A 23,322-nucleotide genomic window follows, 5' to 3' on the forward strand; every position below is an offset into this window, starting at 1 on the left:
ATGCTCTCTTCTATTCTAAATTGAACTTTTTTAGAAAATCTAATATCTTTAACTTAAGACTTTAAGAGTACATGGTGTTCTACAGTATCCCTAAAGACTTGGGATCTTTAATATATTTCATGATGCTTGTGTTACTTCAGTGTGCAGGAGTGTATTCTGCCTTGTGTTTGGATAAAATCATTCAAAAGGATGTGAAAAAAAAAAACCTTGGAAAATTCTTGGAATATTTGTACAATTCTTGCAGTTTCTTAGAGACAGTGGATAAACTTTTATTTTAAGATTTCACGTTCAGTTATGTCAAAGCTGATCCACAGTTATTTAAGTATTTTTTTTTTTTTTTTTTTTAAAGAAATAAGTTTTATTCAGTCTGGCATTTCCAACATGACTGGCTAAAAACATAACATGCTCATAAAAGTACATTTTAACGAGATAAAAACATTATAATTGAAATGACTCATAAATATAAGTGAAATGGAACTCAAGAGCTGAAATGAAATGCTGTATCTGGTTGGTTGCTGATGTGTGCAATAGCGGCTCCTTTAAGGACACACACTCCCTCACCACCTCCTTCTCTCTCTCTCTCTCTCTCTCTCTCTCCCTCCTGCTGTCCAGTTCGGAGACACGACACTGAATTAAGACTAGGCGACTTTCCGCGGACAGCATGGGGATTGTATCCGACTTGTAAACACAGCTGGAATAAACGAAGCACGATTTTTGGAACGTCTTCAGCATCGCCTCTTTGGATTTGTTCTTTTCCTCCCTTGTTTCTTCTGCTTCTTAAAACAAGAAAGAAGAAAAAAAGGTTGAACCTAGCACTTTTGGCATTTAAAACCCAGCAGGAGTTTGTTGGCGGATTGGCAATGAGTGTGGTGTGTGTGTGAGCAGCTCCAGAGCTCGGTGGATTCCCCCTGGCTTGATGCGGTGTGAGTCCGAGCGACTCCGTGGTTCCGCACAGCCGCCATCGGCGCGCCCAAAGCCGGCCTCGGTGTGAGCGGGGACTCGGTGCTGCGCCGTCACCTCCAACACCTCCTTCACCAGCACACTCACCTCCTCCTCCTCCTCCTCATCCACCACCTCCTCTTTCTCCACCTCCTCCTCCTCCTCCTCATGGCGCAGCGGGTGCGTAAAGCAAAAATCCCGGAGGGGAAAAAGTGATTTTTATCTTTCTGTGGGTTGAATGGAAGTCAACTATCAAGTGTAGACAGATTCAGAATGAACCGTTAACAGTAGGATAATAGTGGAGGTTATCACTCTGGAAATTATAATAAAGATGGTAGAAAAGATGATCGTCAAATTATTGTTTGTTTTAGTTGTATATATATATATATATATATATATATATATATATATATATATATATATATATATATATTTATTTATTTGGGGAACTAAATACCTGTAAATATAGGTACATCATGTGAATATATAAGATGGGGAATTCTGACCTTCTGATACCAAACTAAATACATTTTTATTAGTAATGATAATATATAATGTTATTCCACTCGCAATTTAAAGCACAATTTGCCGTTACAATTTTTTTGGTTTAAATCTCATTCTCGCCTGAAAAAGAAAATCGACGCTACATTAAAAGTGACTGAACACAAGATACAAATCTAGGACTAAAACAACTAACTTGTGTGTGCGCGTGTGTGTGTGTGTGTGTGTGTTCCAAAAAGACTTGAGACGTGGCCCATTTTGTAGTTAGAAATTTGAATCTAGCCCTGAGGACATTTATTTGCAAATAAAATTCAATTCTAATAAGATTCGGTTTTTATTTATCAGTAATTTATAATCCCTTTAATGATTTTTCCAATTTAAAATTTACAGATTTAGTATAAATGGTTAATTTTAACACGGCTTGAAGGCTACACACACACACACACACATTGAAAATTTGTTCAGGGTTCCATGCAATATTTTAATTTTAATTTATTTTTATTTGCTAAACATATAAAACATATAATATTATAATAATAACAACACTTAAGGTAACCATAATTTTTTTAATTAACTTTTCTAATATTTGAATAAACTGAGAAACTTTAACTGCTGTTCCAGTCGCCTAACGTTTACACAATTATAATTAGCTTTATCAGATTATAGAAAATTGCGGATATTGGATTAGATTTGTGGTTAATTTAGGTTAATCTTTAAAAACACTCTAGTAATAATAATAATAAATAAATTTAATAAATAAAATATTTCGTAATATTTGAAAAGTCTAACTTGTATCCTTTTTTGTTGTTAAAGTCTATGCTATTGTAGGGTTGTTATTCTAAAATATTTAAAACATATTTTTTTTAATTTAGGGGAAATAATAAATATTGTCATGTGTGTTTAAAACTTTAAATATACATAAAAAAATCTAGGACATGAATTTGACTAGTCTGTATGTTTATCGTGTTTTTGTTATGAATCCTTATATTAAATAATATTGGTAAAGATTTGTGTATTTTGTGCGTGTCTTGTTTTGTTCAAACCGCAGTGAATTATATTCTGGAGATTTGCTGTTTTAGATTATTAATTCTGTCTCTGTGTTTGTGTGTGTGTGCGTGTGCGTGTGTGTGTGTGTGTTCAGTACGAGGATCTGGTACATTACGGAGGGGACGGCCTCGGGATCCCGGCCCCGGCGGTGTACGGTGAGCCTCACGCGGCGGTGCGCGCCATGCACGCGATTAACGGGGGACCGGGCCCTGGTTCCGCCGCCGCCGCTCTTCACGCGCACCACTATCCGCTGGCAGCGGTTTCAGGCGTGGGCTCGGCCGTTAACGACGCGCTAAAACGCGACAAAGACGCCATTTATGGGTATGTGTCCTCCTTTTATGGCGTTAATAATAAAACCCGGCACCTATTATGGAGCTGCTGAAACTGCTGCAATATAGAATGAAGTTTGTGGACTGTATAACTACAGTGCGCGTATTTGTAGTTTTATTATTGTACTCTGAAATCGTAATGATTAACCTGTTATAACATGAACTAAAATAAAAACATAGTAAAGAGAATATCTGCTTATCTGCGAGGGTTTCCTAATTACATATTTAGAGCGTAAAATATGCAATAAACGTGCACAATATATGCCTAATATATGCTGTTATCGTCATATTGGTTACTAAAAGTCACACAGACATGCTTAACGTGTTCATAACGTTCCATTTCCATTTACAGCTTATCGTGCACGTGTTTTTTGCTTAAATAATAATTTAAAAATTTCGTTGATTCGTTCGTTATCTGATTCTTTTATTTTAACGTGATCCCGCACTTCATGTAAACACAACATTTTATTTGTTTTCCCCTCGACGTTATTTACATAATCACACGTGGAAAAACAGAATTACGTGTGAAAATATTTGTTATTTTTTTCTTCCTGTAAGCGATTTCTATCTATGCGCTCTAATCATCATGAATGATCTCAGAGGCTCTAGATATGTTTTCTGTGCTTTATTTAAACGTAGCACTAGCAGGAAAAATCTAATTAATTGAAATCAAGCAATCAGTCAATCAATCAATTAAAAAAAATAAATGACAAAGGAAATATGAACAGAAAAAAATAAAACAAGGAACGTTTTTTAAATATAGCATGTCAAATCTGTAAAAACAATAACAGCAATTATTGCTCATTATCTGTATTAACTAAAGCATCTGTATAACAGCTGTTCGCTTTCTAGATAAACACAACAAACAAACAAACAAACAACACCCATGCTCATGGACACATGCTATGAACACTGGCATTATTTAATCTCCTTAGTAACAAAAAGAACAGGATTTATTAAATAAAACAAGGAGCGCACACACACACACACACACACACACACACACACACACACACTAAACTGTTCATGGCCCATAATGTCGAGGTGTAAATGCTGTTAAACTGCAAAACACTTAAGACACTGGCTGTATTCCAAACCGCACACTGAACTAACCTACTACTAAGTTATAAACGGTTGTATTAATGCAACAGTACGCCATCTTAGGTAACCATGGTAACCCATATTAGCAGGTCATTCCGCTTTGTGAGTTTGCGATTTGGGGCAGAGCCAGATTTTCCCCTTTGTGTTTTGACATTTTATGGGCTTGTTGTGAAATTGTCTGAAACTAACACAATACTCTGTTGGTAATTATTCGCTGGTGAACAGACTCTGGGGATACAGCCTCAGGATTAAGCTCAATAATTAAGAGAGGATTGATTAAATTAGTCTGATTATGTGAAGAACTAAAACTTTAGCAAGGTGCTAACATATTCTTTCCGTTATATATTTGTATGGTTTTATTGTGTCCCAAAGTAACAATGATAATAATAATCTAGCACGCCATTTATAGTAACCATGGTAACCCGTGATCTTGTTTTGGCGTAATGTTTAAGATTTACAGCGTTCTTACATTTTTCTTTTCGATTTGTTTGATTCCTTCTTTGAATGATTGGAGAATTAAAATGAAGATATCTGATGATTTAATATTTATTATCGAATACTAAAACAAATGACAGTCTGTTTAGTGTAGGACAACTTTTTGTTTGTTTGTTTGTTTGTTTGTAAAGCTTCGAATACACAGACTAAAAGCAACGACACAAATGAGAGCTAAATCTGTAGCACAAAAATTTTAACAAGCTTGCAAATTTTGTTTTGTTTTACACGTGCATACATTTTTGTTTTTTTTATTAATTTATTTGTTTAAATTTTACTGTTTTTCTTTTAATCCCGTGAAAAAACATTTCCACATGAATTAAATCCACAGAACCCTAATTTAATTTTTGACAGTAATTGTGTTGGTGTTATATATTCGTTATGGCTATGACTTTATTTTAACGTGGAAATGAAGTAAAGGTTGATTAACGCTGATTAACGGATCCACTTTAGATTAGCTGGTCTTTGTGAACTATGTTGGGTAATTCTGCGATTATATGGAGAGGTAAAGTTTCAAATAACAATTAAATGTAAAAAAACATGTTTTTAAAAAGCTACTTTGTGGTTTTATTTTGTTTTAGTTGCGGTTAGTATTTCTTCTTTCTTTAGAAATCATAATGTAACTAACCAGTGAGTTTATTTTTTTACTTATGTTTTTTTTTTCTTATGTATTTTTTTATTACAGACACCCGCTGTTTCCTTTGCTTGCACTGGTTTTCGAGAAATGTGAATTAGCGACGTGTACGCCGAGAGAAAGCGGCCTGGCGGCTGATGTCTGCTCATCCGCGTCCTTCGACGAGGACATTACCGTGTTTTCAAAACAGGTCCCTCTTTCCCACCTCCAGTCCCCACTGCATGGGTTTAATGACTTCTAATGAGTCGTGTCGAATAAACGCACTGAAATTTAAAACTTGACCCCCGAAGCGCGAGTGCGCATGCGCTAATCTCATTACGCTTTTTATTAATTTAATTATGTTATTTCTATTACAGATAAGGACAGAAAAACCGTTTTTCACGCCCAATTCAGACTTGGATAACCTGGTAGGTTGCCTATTAAAGAAAGGCATTATAAAGATCGACTTTTGATCAAAATCTAGGCTAAATAATTGTTAATTCATTTGAAAAATCATTTACAGATGGTGCAAGCAATACAAGTGCTGCGTTTTCATCTTTTAGAATTAGAAAAGGTGAGATTTCATCTTCTTTTTATTATTACTTTAATTGATTTTGTTGTGTAGTAACAAAATAAAAGAATTATAGAAAAGTCTTAATAACTGCGCTTTTTTGCAGAAGTCTGATTTATTTTGCGTTTTTTTTTCATTTGCAATGTTCTGTCTTGTGATTTCACCTCTATTTTGTATGTTTATTTATTTATTTTTTTAAATATATTAATCACGTGCTTTGACGCGTTTATATGCAGTGTCAGGGCATGTCACGCTCTAATAATTCACGTGTTTTTCACGTGCAAACAGACATTTAATCAAGGGAGGTTTTTTCCCTGCAGGTCCACGAGCTTTGCGATAATTTCTGTCACCGGTACATCAGCTGTCTGAAAGGGAAGATGCCGATGGACTTGGTGGTGGATGACAGAGAAGGATCTTCCAAATCCGACAGCGAGGAATTTAGTCGAAACTCCGGCGGCACCACAGATCAAGTCAGTCTATTTTTATAACCCATCAGCAGGGTTCCCCCTTATGATTAGCCTTTATTTCACCTTGGGATTTATTTCATTTGGAGCCTGTTACCAGTAAGCGGCTCGTGCGCATGCGCGTGGTCTGTCCTTGTATACATTATGTATAATGAAAACACTGGGTTTATGTCTAAAAACATACACCATTCACCTTTAAACGAAGAGAGCCATGTATATCCAGTGCACTTACCAAGCTCAAGTGGCCTAGTAAACCTGTGTCAGGGATTGCTTGTACTGGAACTGATGATGGCATTATTTATTCATCCCTGCGTTTGATGTTTGAATTACTGAACTTAAAGAATTGCTTGAGATGTTCACATGCAAAAAATGAATAAACAAATTTATATATGTATTAAATAATATATTAAAAGAACAAAAACAAAAAAACAATCCAAAACCAACTCTAGCTTAGATCTAAACAGGTGTGCAAACATTTTAGGCTTGCAAATACACAACGTTTGAAGATGACAGATTTATCTTTTATAGTGAAAAGAGAGAAAGACAGCCTTTATTACAGTGTATAAAATGCTAACAATAGGACATACTATCCTACTAAATTCTTCGCGAGTCTTCTTTCTTTCTTTTTTAGTTATCGATTTATTGATTGGTTTATTTTTTATTTATTTTTTTCGTCTTGAGAACCAGTAATGCATGTTTTGGAAGAAATATGTGTAATTCATGGGATTTTTTACAGTACATAAAATAATTAGAAAACGTCTACGATATTGAATTAACAACAACAACATTACAAACTACAAAGGAAATATCTCCATACATACCGGAAATTCACTTAATTAAGCAAATACACGCACAACCCCAGATGTTTTAACACAAATTCATCATAGATAGGAGAGACAACTTGTGTATACATATAAAGAAATTATATTTAAAGAATTTTAAATAAAAATTCAGATAAATATGTGTTAATTTCCCTTATGTATTATTGGGATGCCCTGCAGGAACTTTTATATTGCATTAATATGCACAAAATATTATAATAATATCTAGACTCTATTGTTTTTTGTTAAGCTTTCTTTAAGTGTTCATTGGATGATTAATGGTTCTCATTCTCCAAAAAAGACGAAGAGTTCTCCTTGGAACCCTTCTAACAGAGAAATAATAATTAATTGTAAGGTTATACATTTGACGCTGTTCTCAAAGAAGGACAGCTTAAGAACTATTTCTAAGAGTCTATAAACTGTAAAGTGAATTGCAGTAAATGTAATATAATGTAATATATCACATTACCACGGTGTGTTATTTGCAGCATATAAAGGAGATTTGTTTTACTACAGAAAGTAAATGGGCAACTCCTATTTGTCCAGAGTTAATGAGACACAGCGGCATGACTGGTCCTTAATTCTTATTTTTCAGCCTTGCCTTCAGCCTTGTACGTCTATCCTCTGCCCTGCGTTCCTACCCTAACTGTAAATTGTACAACATATAGTGCTAAAAAAATCTTTTCAACTGACTGGCACAGAATATTCAAAGTGTAAGCACTACAGAAATGTTAGTGTCTTAACCCCTGTCAAAGCATTAATAAAGGTTACACGGACATTTGAGCTTGGTTTATTTCTGAAAGCAGGCTTGAACGGCTCGTCCTCAGTGTTGTGCAAAGGGAGGTTTTGCTTCGGGTCGTACACAGTTTACAGAAGGTTTATCCACCACAGCTGTTCCGAGGTCAGCGCGGAGTTTGAAGTTTTATGAAGGTTCGGCTGCAAAAGCACGACGATGACGCAGGGAAGGAACCAGTGTTTATGTGCAAGTCGAACATTATTACTCAACAATCATGTTCTGTATTGGGGCTGAGTTTTAAAAAACATCCTGCTTTTCGGGTGGTGTATATAAAAGAGCCGACGCGGGTCTGGCTTCAAAGGCTCATGGGATGGTGTTGTTTCTGAATGAAGCCACATGTTTACATTTCTGTGTTTGCTTTTCATATGAGGGAAATACTTGTATGTTAAATGAGCTTTCAGACTTGTCTAGATGGGCTTCTCTCTCTCTCTATGTAGTTTTCGGTGTACGTGCTTACTTACATTTTTGTATATGCACTTATACACGTGCAGACATACTGTAGCTCCATGTGTCGCTTTCTCGTAGACGTTTCTCTTGAGGTTGTGGGATGGTGATTGTTATGTTACGTACTTTTAAACGTGTAATCAAGTACTTGAAATTCTACACATTGCTTTGACAATGAATGAAAAAAAAAAGATAGAATTACGACTTTGCCGCATCACACCTCCAGGGTTCCTGGTTCGTTCCTGAGCTCGTGTTACTGTCTGTTTGGAGTTTCACATGCTCCATGTGGGTTTCCTCTCCGGTTTCTTTTCACCTCCAAAAAAACATACCTGCAGGTGGATTCTTGCCTCCACATTGCCCCTAGGAGTGAATGAGAGTGTCAGGGTGTGTGTGCATGGTGCTGTGTGATAAACTGGCTTCTGTCCCGACCGTTTTTTTTAGGATTCCGCAGATCTACTATGACGCCAATAGTTTAATCTCGGCGAAAGCAGAGGGGATGTTGAGTGCAGAATGTTGTGCTGGGTGTCATGTTAAATCATGTAACCTTGTTTTGTTGGGTATTTCATTGCTGTTATGTTCTACCCCATAGGCAAAAAACGAAACCATTTTGGATTTGGGATAATTTTAAGATGTTGGATGAAAAATAGTGACTGTAAGCGATAGTGCATGTTGAGAAATTCATAAAAAAAAAATCATATCTGAAGTATTTAATGGTCGCTTTCCAAAAGCTGTATATCATCAACATTAATAAAGATAATGCACTGACAAGTAGAAAAGCTGTTCCAGAGAGATTGAGGGGAATAAATGTGTAAAGAGTGTGTTTTAACAATCAGTGTTCTGAAGCTCTGGTGCCTCTAAGCTGCTTGCTCGGATGATGCTCCCATGCAGAAATAAAATCCCTACCAAAAGCATATATATATATATATATATATATATATATATATATATATGGAAAAAGTCAATCGGAGAACTTAAGAGATGACTGACGTGCAGAGCCGCGTCATTCTCAGAACAGCGTTGTGTGTTTTTTTAATTCCCATATGTCATAACAGTGATCATGCGCTCACGCCGCCCGCATTCAATCCCAACCACAAATATCCATGCTGGCTAGCTACATCAGCTGTGAGCTTAGCAAGCCATGTTAATTGTTCAACACCTCGGACACCTCCGCCGTCTTCACAGGCTAGCTGGAGAAGGCTAACCAGGCAGCACGTAATGGAGGGTTTTTTTTTTTTTTTTTGCTAAAACGGCTGAATGGTCTGTTAAAAGAAATGCGTTTTGTTCAGGAAAAATTAAAAAAACGTTTAAGATGTTTGGCTCGCACTATTCCTAGCTCCGCCCACTAGTCCTAGTCCCACTAGGAATCTTTTATTATAGAACAGTGCAACTTATATAGCACTGGATATGGCATTTTACAAAAAAAAAAAAAAAAAAAAAAAACGAAATCAAAAGTAAAGGCGCCCCAGACTAGAAATAACCAGGCTGATGGAAAAGAAAGAAACAAAGAGGTGTTTATATATCTTGTGCATCATGATATTTATTGTAGATGAACCCTATCATCCCCCTGCCTCCATATGTTCTAGCTGCGTTCTAGCTCTGTGTGTCTGTGTGTGTGTGTGTGTGTGTGTGTGTGCATGAAAACTGAGCATGTGTTCTATATTATCTCTTACAGCATGAGTCTGGTATGCAGTTTCATACTGCACTGGACCAAATCATATATCACCAATATATCTAATACTCATTTTTCTCTCTCTCTCTCTTTTTCTCTCTCTCTCACACACACACACACACACTCATACAAGATGTGTTGGAGGGAAGATGACTCCGTCTCCGTTCACTCCACAGAAGGTCCAGCACCCTGCGGCGGACGGTCCAGTTCTCTCAATGGAGACAACAGTAGTGAACATGGTACAACACACACACCCAAACACACACACACACACACGCATAGTGGCTGTCATATTAGCATGAGTATTTGTGAAGTGCACACCGTGTGCCAAGTGAAACAGAGCTGCTGAGGTTTTGTCATCTCTTGCATAGGTTTACACTTTAGCACCACCCTGGGGGTCCACTACTACACACTACTACTACAACTCCTACTACTACACACACAAATTCATATGGGAATAAAGATATTTTAGGTTTCTAGTGTGTGTGCGTAGATTTGTCAGGAAATGGTGCGTGGTGGATCGAAAGAGAGTCTGGTCTGTGCTATTCAACTCTGTGCACCAAACCATGGCCAATAAAAAACAGCATACACACTTCTCCAAAGGCATTCAAGTGCGTGCAAATGTGTGTGTGTGTGGTTGTGTGTTTCCTCACAGCTGTTTGGCTGTCTCTGTCAGAATAACATGCTCCCTTAGCTGAGAAAGAAGGATCATGTGTGTAGACATATTTATACTTTTGTGATACTTTCCTGAACTAGAACTACACAGTTCCTGTTGCGCATTTCCACCAAACTGCAGGAACCGTAGAACCGCAGCGGTTTTATTTAAGTGTTTGGCAAAAAACAAAACAAAACAAAACAAAAAAAAACAGTGGATATTTGCTCACGTTTCTTTAAGTTCTTGCTGATATATTTGCAATGAAAATGCATGAAAAAGGTCTTGTATCTATGGTGTGAGTATATTATCGAATGATGTCCAAGTTTAGAAACACTTATGTGTGTATCTTAAACACCCTCCCACACACATATTTAACAAATCACTGACATTTGGCACAGTAAACCCTCAACGAGTTCCTGGTCCATCACAAGTGTCTACTCTGGAGCATGGAACAAAACAAAACAAAACAAAACAAAACGGCAAGGCCCAGGAGCGAAAACTGGTCTCAATTTATCCAAAGTTCCTTAAAATGTTCCTGTAATCCTGCAAAGTCTTTGCAACATATAAGCACTTCTTAAGTCCCTGCGAAAGTCCTTAGGTTCCAGTTCTTACACCCACAATACAAATGTGCCTAAGGTTCCTGAAAAAGGTTTTTGACTCCCTGAAAAACCACCTAGTTTCCTGACAATGGAAAAACACCTAAAAGCCTTGCGTTCCTGAAAAAGGTTTCCGGGTCCCTGACCGAGTTCCTGCAGTGGAAAATCACTTTACAAATGTCTAAACATGATTAAGTTTATACGTGTTCTCCCCACATCAGCACCAGCCCCTGAGACAGTGCAGGTCCCGGTCTTTACTTTGAACTGATACAGGAACGTCCAAGTGGCCAGGTTTCCTCTCCAGAGGAAGTGAGGTTCCTGCACAAGCGTAACAGGCGAGAGAAGCTTTCCGCTGTCTTCCATTCACTTCGAGTCATCTTTGAAAAAAAGAAGATGCATGTCATGTCATCTGGAACTTATCCACTTCTGGAGACAGTAAACAGTTTATTATTTGAACCACAAGCTCGACAATCAGCTCATTGTTCCAGAATAACCATATGTTCATACTAGCTGGGGGCAAGTTGATGACGTCACCACAGATTTGTCTCGTAGTAGTGTAGAAACCACTACTGTTGTCTCTTGTGGGTGTGGCCTATCTGAGTTATGATAAGAACTAGTAATACTATAGAATATATAGATATGATTTTAGGGCAATCATTTAATTTTTGATGATGCCACTGAATTTATACAACTAATGCATGTAAGAGTAATTCAATTTTCAAATTTTCAAATCAAAATTTTCAAATTTAAAATTCAAAGTTTATGATACCGCGAACCTGGTACAACATGATTCACTTGTAACCAGTTTTGGGGGACGTCTCTTTTTAAAGGAACTAATAACATTATAAAAGACATTACTGTTTTAAAAAAAAATCAGTTACATTACAGCGTTACTTTCCGATAAAAGTAACTATTTCGAGTACTTTTCCATTGCAGAAAATGAAAACTCCTTTGTGATTCCTCATGCATGTTGTTTTAGTCAAGACTTATAGAATAATTATTCTACCATCATCACTCAGCGAAGTTTGGCCCATAATCTGTTAACTACTAATACCCCTATCTCACCTACGTGGTTTCGGTTCATCATGATTCACCGCGGGTTTTGGCGCTGTGATTAGGTTTCCTTCTTTCCGTGCGTCGTTTGTCGCATAGTCAAACCGCACAGGTAAGATAGAGGTATAACAGCAGGAATAACAGAGGGGGATGGGTTATTGGGGGCGGGGCTTGTAGGACGACTTTTACACACACACACACACACTAATAAATTGGGAATGACTGCTGTCTGGCTCACAGATTACATAAATTATCTGAATAACAGATTACATTTTTAAAAAAGTAACTAAATAACTGAGTACTTAAATGGCGGACCGGACGCGTTAGATTACTCGTTACATCAAAAAAGTAATCCGAGTTCTTTACCGTCTTACAAACACTGCTTATGACAACTCTACTGTATATTTGATGTCAATACTGAATCTGCTATGATGCTATTCTATTTATATTAAAACAACATGATTTTTATTTAATATAATTGACCAAATTTGTTTACAGTTAATTCACAAATAATAATTACATACAGAATAACTAATTAACATATCTAAACTATGGGCAAATCATCTTGTAATCTTTGGAGTTGTACAGAAATTTATCATTAACATATTTTTCCCCCCTGACATCTTAAAAAAATAGTTAATAGATGATCCTACTTCCTGGTTGTGAAGACATAAGTCTTTGCAGTAGTACATTTCTAATGCTATGCTAGTTAGTCCATTCCTTAGCCATGATGCAAAAGGATTAGCAAAGCCAAAAAGTAAAAAAAAGAAACCCTCAGGTATCAAAACTGTTTTTCCAGGCTCTCACTTATAATTATGACAGTAATCAGTGTTTAAGTGTGAAGTTTAGCAGATGAAAGCAGCATAAAGTAATTCTAAGCGGTCTCTGCTAAGAACCTAAAACGTTAGCGCAGCTCAGGGCTAGGGTTAGCCATATTAATTATGCATCTTTCTTGAATGGAATGATCTCAGGGGCATCACAAGGCAGTTTTTGTATGTGTGTGTGTGTGTGTGAGTGTGTGTGTGAATGAGACTTTGGCCAGGTGGGCTTAGCATAAATACACATAACTACACAAATAAACTGTTGCAGCACAAACCATGTTTTAGAGCATGATGCGCGCACGCACACACACACACACACACACACCACCACCACCATCAGTGAATTCTGCTGGCTAGTGTGGATGTTTGTACATGTGTGTGTAGTAGTAGTCAGGAAATGACGTTCCCTTAGAGTAATAAATGCTAACTGTACGGCTAATGTAGCCTGTGCATTTAAAGGGTGGAGTGTAGAAAGGTTAATACTGGGTCTCTAAAACAACATTTAAACTACCTCAGAGCATAGAAATGTAGTTTTTAAATGTTTATCTCCTCTTGGATGGCTTAAACTGATGATTTAGACTTGTATTTGGGACAGATGTGTTATCTCAGTGGTAAATTCCCCTCAGCTCCAGAATGAGGCCACCAGAACCTTTTAAATGCCTCGCTAGCTAATTTAGGCAATGTTAGTGAAAATTATTTCAAATATTATTCCTTTATTTTAACAAGCTACCAAATTTACTCAAATTCAAACCTTTATCATCTGTCAAAATCATTTTAGGAGCTAAGTTAAAAAAAAAAATATTTTTAATAAACTTCACAATATGCTAGTTAGAAACCGTTAGCCACAGCATCTAGATGCTAAGCTAGCTTTGTCAGTTAATATTATTTTCATTTTTTGTTTGGACATGCTTGGCTGCTGCTAATTAAATCGTTAAACATAATGCTTTAAATCAAGACTCACATAATGAAATCCCACCTTAAAACGCGTGCTAGTTTGGCTGGCTAGCAAGGTAGCAAGTAGTCATTACTAGGGATAGCAGAAGGAGGGGATGATATATTTAAGTGTTTTGTGAGATCTAAATTACATTTAATGTCTTTACTAAATTTTCCCATACGAGTGAATACATGTTGTATTTGGATATACAGTATACAGAAGGTTTATTGGTAAAGGTTGTTAGCTAGCTATCTCAGCCAGTAGGAAAGGGCTGGAGGAAAAAGTGACGCGTTATTAACGGTTTAGAATGATCTGTTTAGGCTGACTTTTTTGTGTTTTTCTGTGCAATCCAGTACATTTAATGTTTTTGCTACTTTCAATTTGTCTCTACACTGTACAAGCTTGTGAATTGTGAGTACGGTTTAAGTTTGATGATCTTTAAATGGTTAGATAGCCTTAAATAGCCAGGATTTATTTGTGTTTGGCTCAGATGTCTTCTCCCAGCGCGAAATTCACCTCAGTCACAGATTCTAGGTGCTAGACTAGCTAATTTGGGTAATAGTAGTTAAAATTATTGACATTTTTCAGATGTATTTTAACAGGTTTGACTGGCTATGAAGTATGTCGATTCTAATAATCATAGTAATAATACTTGTATTAGCTTATGACCAGTGCTAGCTAGTTTAGTAGCAAGCATTTAGCTGGCTTGTTAGTAGGGTGCTATATAATGCTATATAAACGCACATGCATATTTATAGAAAGTTAATTATGCCAAACATTTCAACAACAGGTGACCTTTTGGACCACGGTGCCGCTTCTCCAAGCACAGGGGACGATGATGAGACGGACAAGGACAGGAGGAACAACAAAAAACGAGGGATTTTCCCTAAAGTGGCAACCAACATCATGCGAGCATGGCTCTTCCAGCACCTAACAGTAGGAACAAATATTTCAATTTTTCTCCTAACCTTTTCTTTTTTCTTTTTGTCTTTGTCATGTACACGAACGGCCTAAACGTTTTACAGGAATTGTATAGGTAGAATATGCAGCTCTCTGTTTATAGATGTTTAAGGATGAGTGTAAGAATTTATTTTACTGTTAGAGCAAATCGTGGACCTCCTAAGGGACAACATTCCACACCAGCTGTTAGACATACCACAGTTTATTATCAACCAAAAAATTTGCTTAAAACACATATCACAGAGACAGTTTGATTGTAAGATTAAACACAATAAAAATGTTATAGGCTACTGGGGAGTCTCTTAAAAAGCCATACATTACAGTACAGCTCAAACTAAAGTGCTGGTGCTATCGGTTTACAATGACTTTACAAGAGCTGCTTTATGTTAAGGGTTCGCGGACACAAGAGTATAAACACAGAATACAGGGCCAAAGAAAGACAAAGCTACACACTGCAAAGAATAATCTTATCATGAGGAAATGTAGAAAGAATGATGTAAAGTTTCTCATTTTACAATACAATACAATTTTATTTTACAGTTAAATTAATTTCATTAGTTCTGTTTTTTAACATGTCTGTCTAATTAATATATGGAAAATTCAAGCACGAAAACTTAAACATTTTAAAAAAGTAAAATAATTTTACAATTTCAAACAATATTAAATATACATGTACCATTTTCAGTCCATATTTAAAGAATAATTATATAAAACCAACACAATTAAAGTGGATAGTTGCATACTATTTTGCTGTCCTAATCTCCAAAGAACCATGGGTCCATATAATTTACACTCCTAGCGCACGTGATATAAAATATTAGCTTTGTGTAAATTGTGTACTTACTGGATTTAATGAAGCATTAGAAATGTATGTATGTATTTACATACTAGAATTGTTTTTAATTAAAATAAATTAAAAGTAAGCCCTATTATCAGGTTATTGTACTACTTTCTTTTTTTCTTTCTTTTTTTTTTTATATTTTATGTACAAATTTTAGCACAAATGAAATTTACATCTAGCTGCGTACTTTTGCAAATTATTTCTTTTGGTATTTGTACAAATCTCACATAATTGCTGTTAATAAATGTCTGAAACATTACAGGTAGGAAAAAAAGTTTTTAATAGTCAGAAACACAATCTGGCCAAATTTTAAGCCATTTTTGTCATACAGAAAAGAAATGTTGCCAAACTCCTTATTGTGCTTTTCCTTAATCTTGTTTATGACCATTGCTTGGAAAGTAAACATTTTGCATAGCAAATGTATAGCATTTGCTATGCAAATAGCAGATAAAGATTTATAAGTAGCATTGAATATAACTAATCATCTTTTCTCAAATAGATTAATTAATTTTTATGTTACTGTGACAAAGTAGGAGAACTCATCGAGTCCCATTGAATTCTACACTTTTTGTACGCATTTTTAATTTAACTTATATTTAAAAAAAAATTTTGTACAAAATTAGTCTAAGCATAGTTTAAGCATATAATATGATAAATAAAAAAAGGCACAAATTTTGCTTGGAATGTGATGGGAATTCTTCCTATTTAGTTAATTGGGTAACTTCCAACAGAAAAAGAAATCATGAAAGAAGACAAATATATGTAGAAAGTCACATCTTTACACCACTTTGATCAGGTTCTAGCAAGACTTTGTTTATGTGAAAATAGTCATTATAAATCAGACTTTCGGAGAACGTACAAAGTGTAATGAAGGTATCAGCACTACAGCTTATGATTTTGAGCTGTAAGTGAAAATGATAATCTTATATAAAGTGTTTTTTTTTTTTCATTTTCTAAACGAAGGCAATTCACATTATAAAGGCATGTAGCATCATCTGTCTCTTTCATTCTATTGGTATTTTACTTATGCTTAGACACACACACACACACACACGGGCTGCACTCTGTTGGGTAATTAGCGTGTAATTTGCCGCCCTCCTGTTAGCAGATGTGCAGCAGAGTGTGTTAAGCCTGCAGCAGCAGTGAACAGGAACAGCGCTGGCATTTGGCTCTTGTTTCATATCTCACTAATCAAACGCATGCCCTTGATGACACACATCCTATGCTGACATTCTGTAGCGGTCAATAAAACATCACACTGCCGGGTAATTTTTTTGGTGTGACAGTAATATGGCTAATGCCCATGCAGCGTGTTTGAATTCATGCTTGTATTTTAATTCTTCCATTTCCCGATAATATCACTGTAATAAAGTGGCCCAAGTAGCACAACCTATAAATGCGTGCTACAAATCGTTAGAATTTCAGACACGTGGACAAACTTTGTCTAAGATCCCCAAAGCTCGTTAAAGGTCGGGGGTCACGGATACCACAGAATGCTTCAGTTGTCCGGCTGCTCATATCTGCCAGAGTAACCCGCAGAGAAAGTACACACAACGGCGAAATGGTCTGGCCCATCCTCTGAGCTCCCCTTTGATGTCACAAGATCTTAAATAGAAAAAAGGAAAAATCTATTCGAGACTTCAGTGCCTGACCGCCCGCATGCTCTCTCCGATAAACTCTCACTGTGTACATTTCTTATTCATGCTGATGTTTGTAAAAATTAAATTTCCCTGACCTCGGTCTGCTCATTATTGCCTAATTTCATCTTCAGAGTGGCTGTCAGAATCGCAGGCGCCAGACTAATTAGCACACACTCACACACACACACTCACACACACACACACGAAGGTTTGTGAGGACCTTCCATTAAAATATTACTATGCCACACCTAAATTTGATTTGAACGTTAATCTCAATAATGTTTTTTTTTTGTTTATTTTATTTTATTGCTTATAAGAAAATCTGTAATTTCAAATAAAATAGAAAAGAAATGTGGGGACAATAAAAATGGGGACCAGTGAGATATCATTTGCTTTAGGAGGAATTTGGTCCCCTCAAGGATTTAAAAACATGTTCACACAAACACACACACACACACACACACACACACACACACACACACACACACATTTGTCTTACTCTAATTATGAGGACCTTCTACTGAAATATTCCTATGCTCCATTTAAATCCAGTGTTACTCTTAACCTCAGTAATTTCTAAGGTGCTTCTTCTGTTTTATTTTATGTTATTAGTTTTATGATAATCTGTACTTTTTATTTAAAAAAAAAAGAAAAGAAAAAGGTAGTTCCCGTTGTGTGAAAATCGGTCTCAACAAAGTAAAAAAAAAAAAAAAATGCGTTGAGTGCACACACACACACACACACACATTTACCTTTGCACCATACATCAGAGACTGGCAACTCTGCCCTTTTCATGACTTCTTTTTATTAACAGCCTCTGGTTTTCTTCATTCGTGGCTTTTTATTTTTATCTCCAGCAGCTTTTTTTTTTTTTTTTTTTTACACGCTACCGATTTTAGTTTTGCGCCTTTTCGGTTTGCCTTGCTGCTCCTTTTGAAGTGCAGAGACATTTGGAAGCAATGAACAAGACTCTATTAGTGTCACTAAGGTAAATGGGTGAAAAACATGGTGGAGGTGAAGGAGGGATTTTTTTTTTTTTTTTGGTAAATGGGGGGCCAGAGATCCCTTGGTTTCCCTATTCTCCTCCTCTCCTCTCCTCCATCTGTCCAGGGTCGAACTCACTGTTATCAAAACATCATCCATTACGGAGCTGACAGCCTCATCGGGGGACCCGGGACCCTGCGAAAAGCCGTGGGGAATTTCCGTCACTGCCCCACGCCAAAAGGGGGGGAGAAGTAGGGAGGGGGTGAAGGGAAAAAAAAGAAAAATGAAGGAGAGAATGAAAGAGAGGAGAAGCGATTCATCATGAGAGCTCATTTTTTCTCTTTTCTTTGAGGTGGTAAGCGAAGATTGGTGGAGTGAAGAGAGATGGAGAGGCAGGGGATTATCAGAAAATCCTGTCGCTCCCTGACTTTGTCTTTTATTCCTTCAAGTCACGATCCAGAGTTTGTGAAGTCATTTCTGTTGATTACGAAAGATTATTTTGTTTTGCAGATCTGAAGTACCTAAAATTTAGCAAATAAGTCATTTCCACATAATGTGCACATTGTGTTTTACATAAAAGTAATGCAGTACATGCTCAGGATCTCGTATTTAATAATGTAGAATTTTACACATGGTTTAAAACGAGAAGAAACTAGAAAATCTTTTACAGATGATTTTATACATTTCAACCTTAAGACTGTTTTTCCAGAAATATAGTTTTGAAGGGAAAGCGGCAAGACTTTGCTGAATGTAAACTGCCAGTTTTAAATTTATCAGATTTTATGTAGTATATTAAATATGCTAAGATAGAAAAGAGAAATAAAATTTAAAAGGGTAAAATTTGTAAAAAAAAAAAAAAAAAAAAAAGTAAATACATTTGAATGTTTAATGTGTTAGATTTAGTTTTTAAATTCTTGAAATTTCCACTTATTTTTTCTTATTTTCATTAAACATTCTGCATTTAATTTAATCTTTTTTATAGTTTTAAATTGTTTCAGTTTAATACTTCTGTTGGGTATTCTTGCTTTTTAATTGTAGACAAATGTATTGTTTGCAAACACCTAATATAAAAAAAATCAGGACATTTGAAATTCAAAAAATTTAAATATGGTGTTACTTTTGTTTTTCGGTTACGCAAATAAAAAAAAACATTTGTATGTATTTAATAATAAATTATCATTTTTAATTACAGTATTATGTAAATACAGTATTGAAATTTATAACTGACAAAAACATATCTTTCAGAACGAGACGTTGGTCTGCTGTGTTCTTCAAAATTCCTCAAAATTAACTTGTGATTCTGTTGACTATAATAGCCGTAAAGTGCGGATTTAACAACTGGACAGATATATATTTTCTTAGCAAGTCGTCCAGAAGTGTCAAATGGCGTTAGAATAAGGAGCCCGAGTATGGACTTTATCTCATGAGCTTGGACACTGTCAGGGAAAAACGCTTTCCATCTAGGCAGCCTAATCTCAGAGGAATGTCGGGGAGGTGGCGATGATTGGAAACGTCCATGATAAAAAATATTGTTTTTGGTGAAAATCACTTAAGAAGAATCTGTGGCAGATCTCCTATTTTGTTAGAATCTGTTCAAATTCCTTTTAAGTTGCTTGTTTAATATGAAATGCTTCTTGATGTTTTGAACTGTAGCCTTTTTTAACACAGTATCACTCCATGTCTGTGCACACACATGGTGTGTTTTAAAGGTGTTTTAACTTTAATTCCCTAGAATTACTGATAATTAGGGCACTAACAGTTTTACTACCCCAGAAAACAGGATAATCACCTCCATACACAAACACACACACACACAACTTACTTCCTCATCACCCAGGGAGCAGCGCAGGCTCATTCAGCTGTAAACCACTAAAGCTCACTAAAGCTCACCCACAATTTGCTAGCAGAGCAATAGCGACAGGTGTTCAGCACCCAAAAGCTGGAGCGAGGCCGAGTTGTTAACACCGCTGACCCTTGATCAGATTTAACGCCGGCCTCTCTGTATTTTCAGCTCCTGATAAGATATCGCATCTGATCTGGGGTCAGTGTATAATCGCACACGGGGGTTTTCTTCATTTCCGCACAGATTTCCCCCGGGATTACGACAAGGGTTTAGTGGTTGCGTAGCCTTTGATTGCAGGATTGTTATTCGTAATTACTTTGTTACTTGCCGTTTGGAATCCAGAATGTAAACTCATTCAAATTAGCACCAACGCTTCCTGTTATCCTTTTTTTTTTGTTATTTGTTTTGCCACAGAACAGTTTATATTGTGATCAGGGATGTGATCGTTAACTGCCATGAAGGATTGTTAGGGAAATAACAACAATAGCAAGCAGAAATGTAAATGGAGGACTTTTACTTTTACTTGAGTCATTCATTGTTTAATGATACAAATAGCCATTTACACATTATTAAAAAAAATGCAATAAATAAATAAATAAATAAATAAATACAATTTAACACAGTATCACTCCATGTCTGTGCACACACATGGTGTGTTTTAAAGGTGTTTTAACTTTAATTCCCTAGAATTACTGATAATTAGGGCACTAACAGTTTTACTACCCCAGAAAACAGGATAATCACCTCCATACACAAACACACACACACACAACTTACTTCCTCATCACCCAGGGAGCAGCGCAGGCTCATTCAGCTGTAAACCACTAAAGCTCACTAAAGCTCACCCACAATTTGCTAGCAGAGCAATAGCGACAGGTGTTCAGCACCCAAAAGCTGGAGCGAGGCCGAGTTGTTAACACCGCTGACCCTTGATCAGATTTAACGCCGGCCTCTCTGTATTTTCAGCTCCTGATAAGATATCGCATCTGATCTGGGGTCAGTGTATAATCGCACACGGGGGTTTTCTTCATTTCCGCACAGATTTCCCCCGGGATTACGACAAGGGTTTAGTGGTTGCGTAGCCTTTGATTGCAGGATTGTTATTCGTAATTACTTTGTTACTTGCCGTTTGGAATCCAGAATGTAAACTCATTCAAATTAGCACCAACGCTTCCTGTTATCCTTTTTTTTTTGTTATTTGTTTTGCCACAGAACAGTTTATATTGTGATCAGGGATGTGATCGTTAACTGCCATGAAGGATTGTTAGGGAAATAACAACAATAGCAAGCAGAAATGTAAATGGAGGACTTTTACTTTTACTTGAGTCATTCATTGTTTAATGATACAAATAGCCATTTACACATTATTAAAAAAAATGCAATAAATAAATAAATAAATAAATACAATTTAGAATCAATGCTAAAGGCAAAAAAAAATTAAGGAAACTGTAATGATTTAATTTAAATGCATTTTTAAATAATAGTTTGTTTTCTATAACATGATAACAGGGTTGTATTATTAAACTGGCCTTATTTACTTACTAGTACAACATTGAAAAAGGAAAGTTATAAAGTTTTTTAACTTAGCTTTACTGTGTGGCAGTAAATTCCTCATTACAGCGGAACCTCAGCATTCAAATTTAATCTGTTCCGAATTAAAGGGGAAATTATTAAGGCGAATTCTTTCGTATTGCAAAACCCATTTTCTTATAAGAAATAATGTAAGTTCAGATAATCCGTTCCAGCCACCCAAAAATATTAACAATATTACCAATTTCCAACACTATATTCAAAAAAAAAACATTTAACAATAATATTTCCACCTTCCCACTTCCACAAAGAAAGCTGCGATTTGTTCTCATGTGTTTTTTTGTTAATCAGGTTTTTGGTTCCCAGTGACTCCGCCCCCTCTGGGCTATTATTGTTAATGTGTCCTATAGTTTATTAGTGACCTCATTATTGTCTACTGTATATTTGCTTATCATGGTGCACTTTTGCTTGTTTCTTCCATGTTCTTCCATGAAATATTTCCTCCTTTTTATCAAGTCATAACACAGAAAATTAACTGACAGAATATCAGATTACAGTCTTGCACATACACCCAACAATCTAATTACTTGACCTGAGTCCAGTATCTTAAAATGTCAGAAATCTGATATCAGCTTCAGGATTGAAAATGTTGTAAACGGTGTTTGCTTTCATATAAGGATCATATTATTAGTGTGTATGCAAACACCCTTGTATGAACATCAGTATGATTAATACATGTTCTTTGTTCTGTGTGTTAGCACCCGTACCCATCTGAAGAGCAGAAGAAGCAGTTAGCTCAGGATACGGGTCTCACAATCCTCCAGGTCAACAACTGGTGAGTGTGTTTTTAAACTGAAGAGACACTGATACACCTTAAAGTCACATGTTTGGAAGGACGATTGAGTTTGTCCTAGTGTGTATAGTATAGTATATTGTGATGGAAAAAAGTCAGTCATAAGGTTCAGGTCCAAAATCTTAGAGTTGCCTAGCAGTAAGATTTCTTTAACCACCTGCCTGAGTCTTCACCTGCTCACTTCAGGTGCTGTGGGTTGCGGTGCGGCGCCTCCATAGATCAGACTTGTCTCATGGGTGCTCGATTGGGTTGGAATCTGGGGACGGCCGGGGTCCTGCACAATTCAGGATTTAGCATGTCTTTTGACTGTGGGAGGAAGCCGGAGAACACGGAGAAAACCCACCAAGCACGTAGGGAACATGCAAACTCCATGCACACAGACCAGACCTGGGAAACGAACCCAGGACCTGGAGGTGCAAGGCGACAGGGCTAACCACTAAGCCACCATGATACTAGTTATAATCGTAATACTTCGAAATAAAAAAATAAAAAAAACATTTTTTTTAGTTGTCGTTCCAGTTCTTGGCGACACTGGCGTTGTAGACTGTTGTCAGCCCGTTCAAGTCAGACTGGAAAGTACCAAACTGATTATCATTGTAGTGCCACGTTCCCTCAGCGACAGTGACATTTCAGGTTCTCCCCAAGTCGTTATATTACGCGCGTTCAGCTGGTACTCACCAAAATCATTTTCATTGTTGACGACCTTGCCGGGTCTTTCCAGCGCACGCCTTTGCATGGGAACAGTGTGGTCCCTTTTCCGAACAGGTGAGGGGGTGGCTTGAGGAGTGCAAACAAGCACTTGTCAAATTAAACAATTTTCACAGT

At 36.5% G+C, this 23,322-nt stretch overlaps 1 protein-coding gene across 3 annotated transcripts in view; it reads left to right on the forward strand.

Moving 5' to 3' along the window:
- The first annotated feature begins 602 nt into the window (after nt 1-602).
- Nucleotides 603-23,322, forward strand: part of meis1a (Meis homeobox 1 a) — a 36,318-nt gene continuing 13,598 nt past the window's right edge. For 2 of the 3 annotated variants that reach the window (XM_053476908.1, XM_053476910.1), the window contains exons 1-9: nt 603-1,119; nt 2,582-2,808; nt 5,095-5,233; nt 5,400-5,450; nt 5,546-5,596; nt 5,914-6,063; nt 9,921-10,026; nt 14,637-14,782; nt 22,403-22,479. In XM_053476908.1, coding sequence (XP_053332883.1) covers nt 1,108-1,119; nt 2,582-2,808; nt 5,095-5,233; nt 5,400-5,450; nt 5,546-5,596; nt 5,914-6,063; nt 9,921-10,026; nt 14,637-14,782; nt 22,403-22,479 — 959 coding nt within the window. In that variant the 5' untranslated portion in view covers nt 603-1,107. The remainder of the gene's footprint in view (nt 1,120-2,581; nt 2,809-5,094; nt 5,234-5,399; nt 5,451-5,545; nt 5,597-5,913; nt 6,064-9,920; nt 10,027-14,636; nt 14,783-22,402; nt 22,480-23,322) is intronic. The other variant, XM_053476909.1, reaches the window with a different exon arrangement.

The sequence above is a fragment of the Clarias gariepinus genome, chromosome 18 (assembly GCF_024256425.1).
Source record: "Clarias gariepinus isolate MV-2021 ecotype Netherlands chromosome 18, CGAR_prim_01v2, whole genome shotgun sequence".
Classification (NCBI taxonomy): Eukaryota; Metazoa; Chordata; class Actinopteri; order Siluriformes; family Clariidae; genus Clarias; species Clarias gariepinus.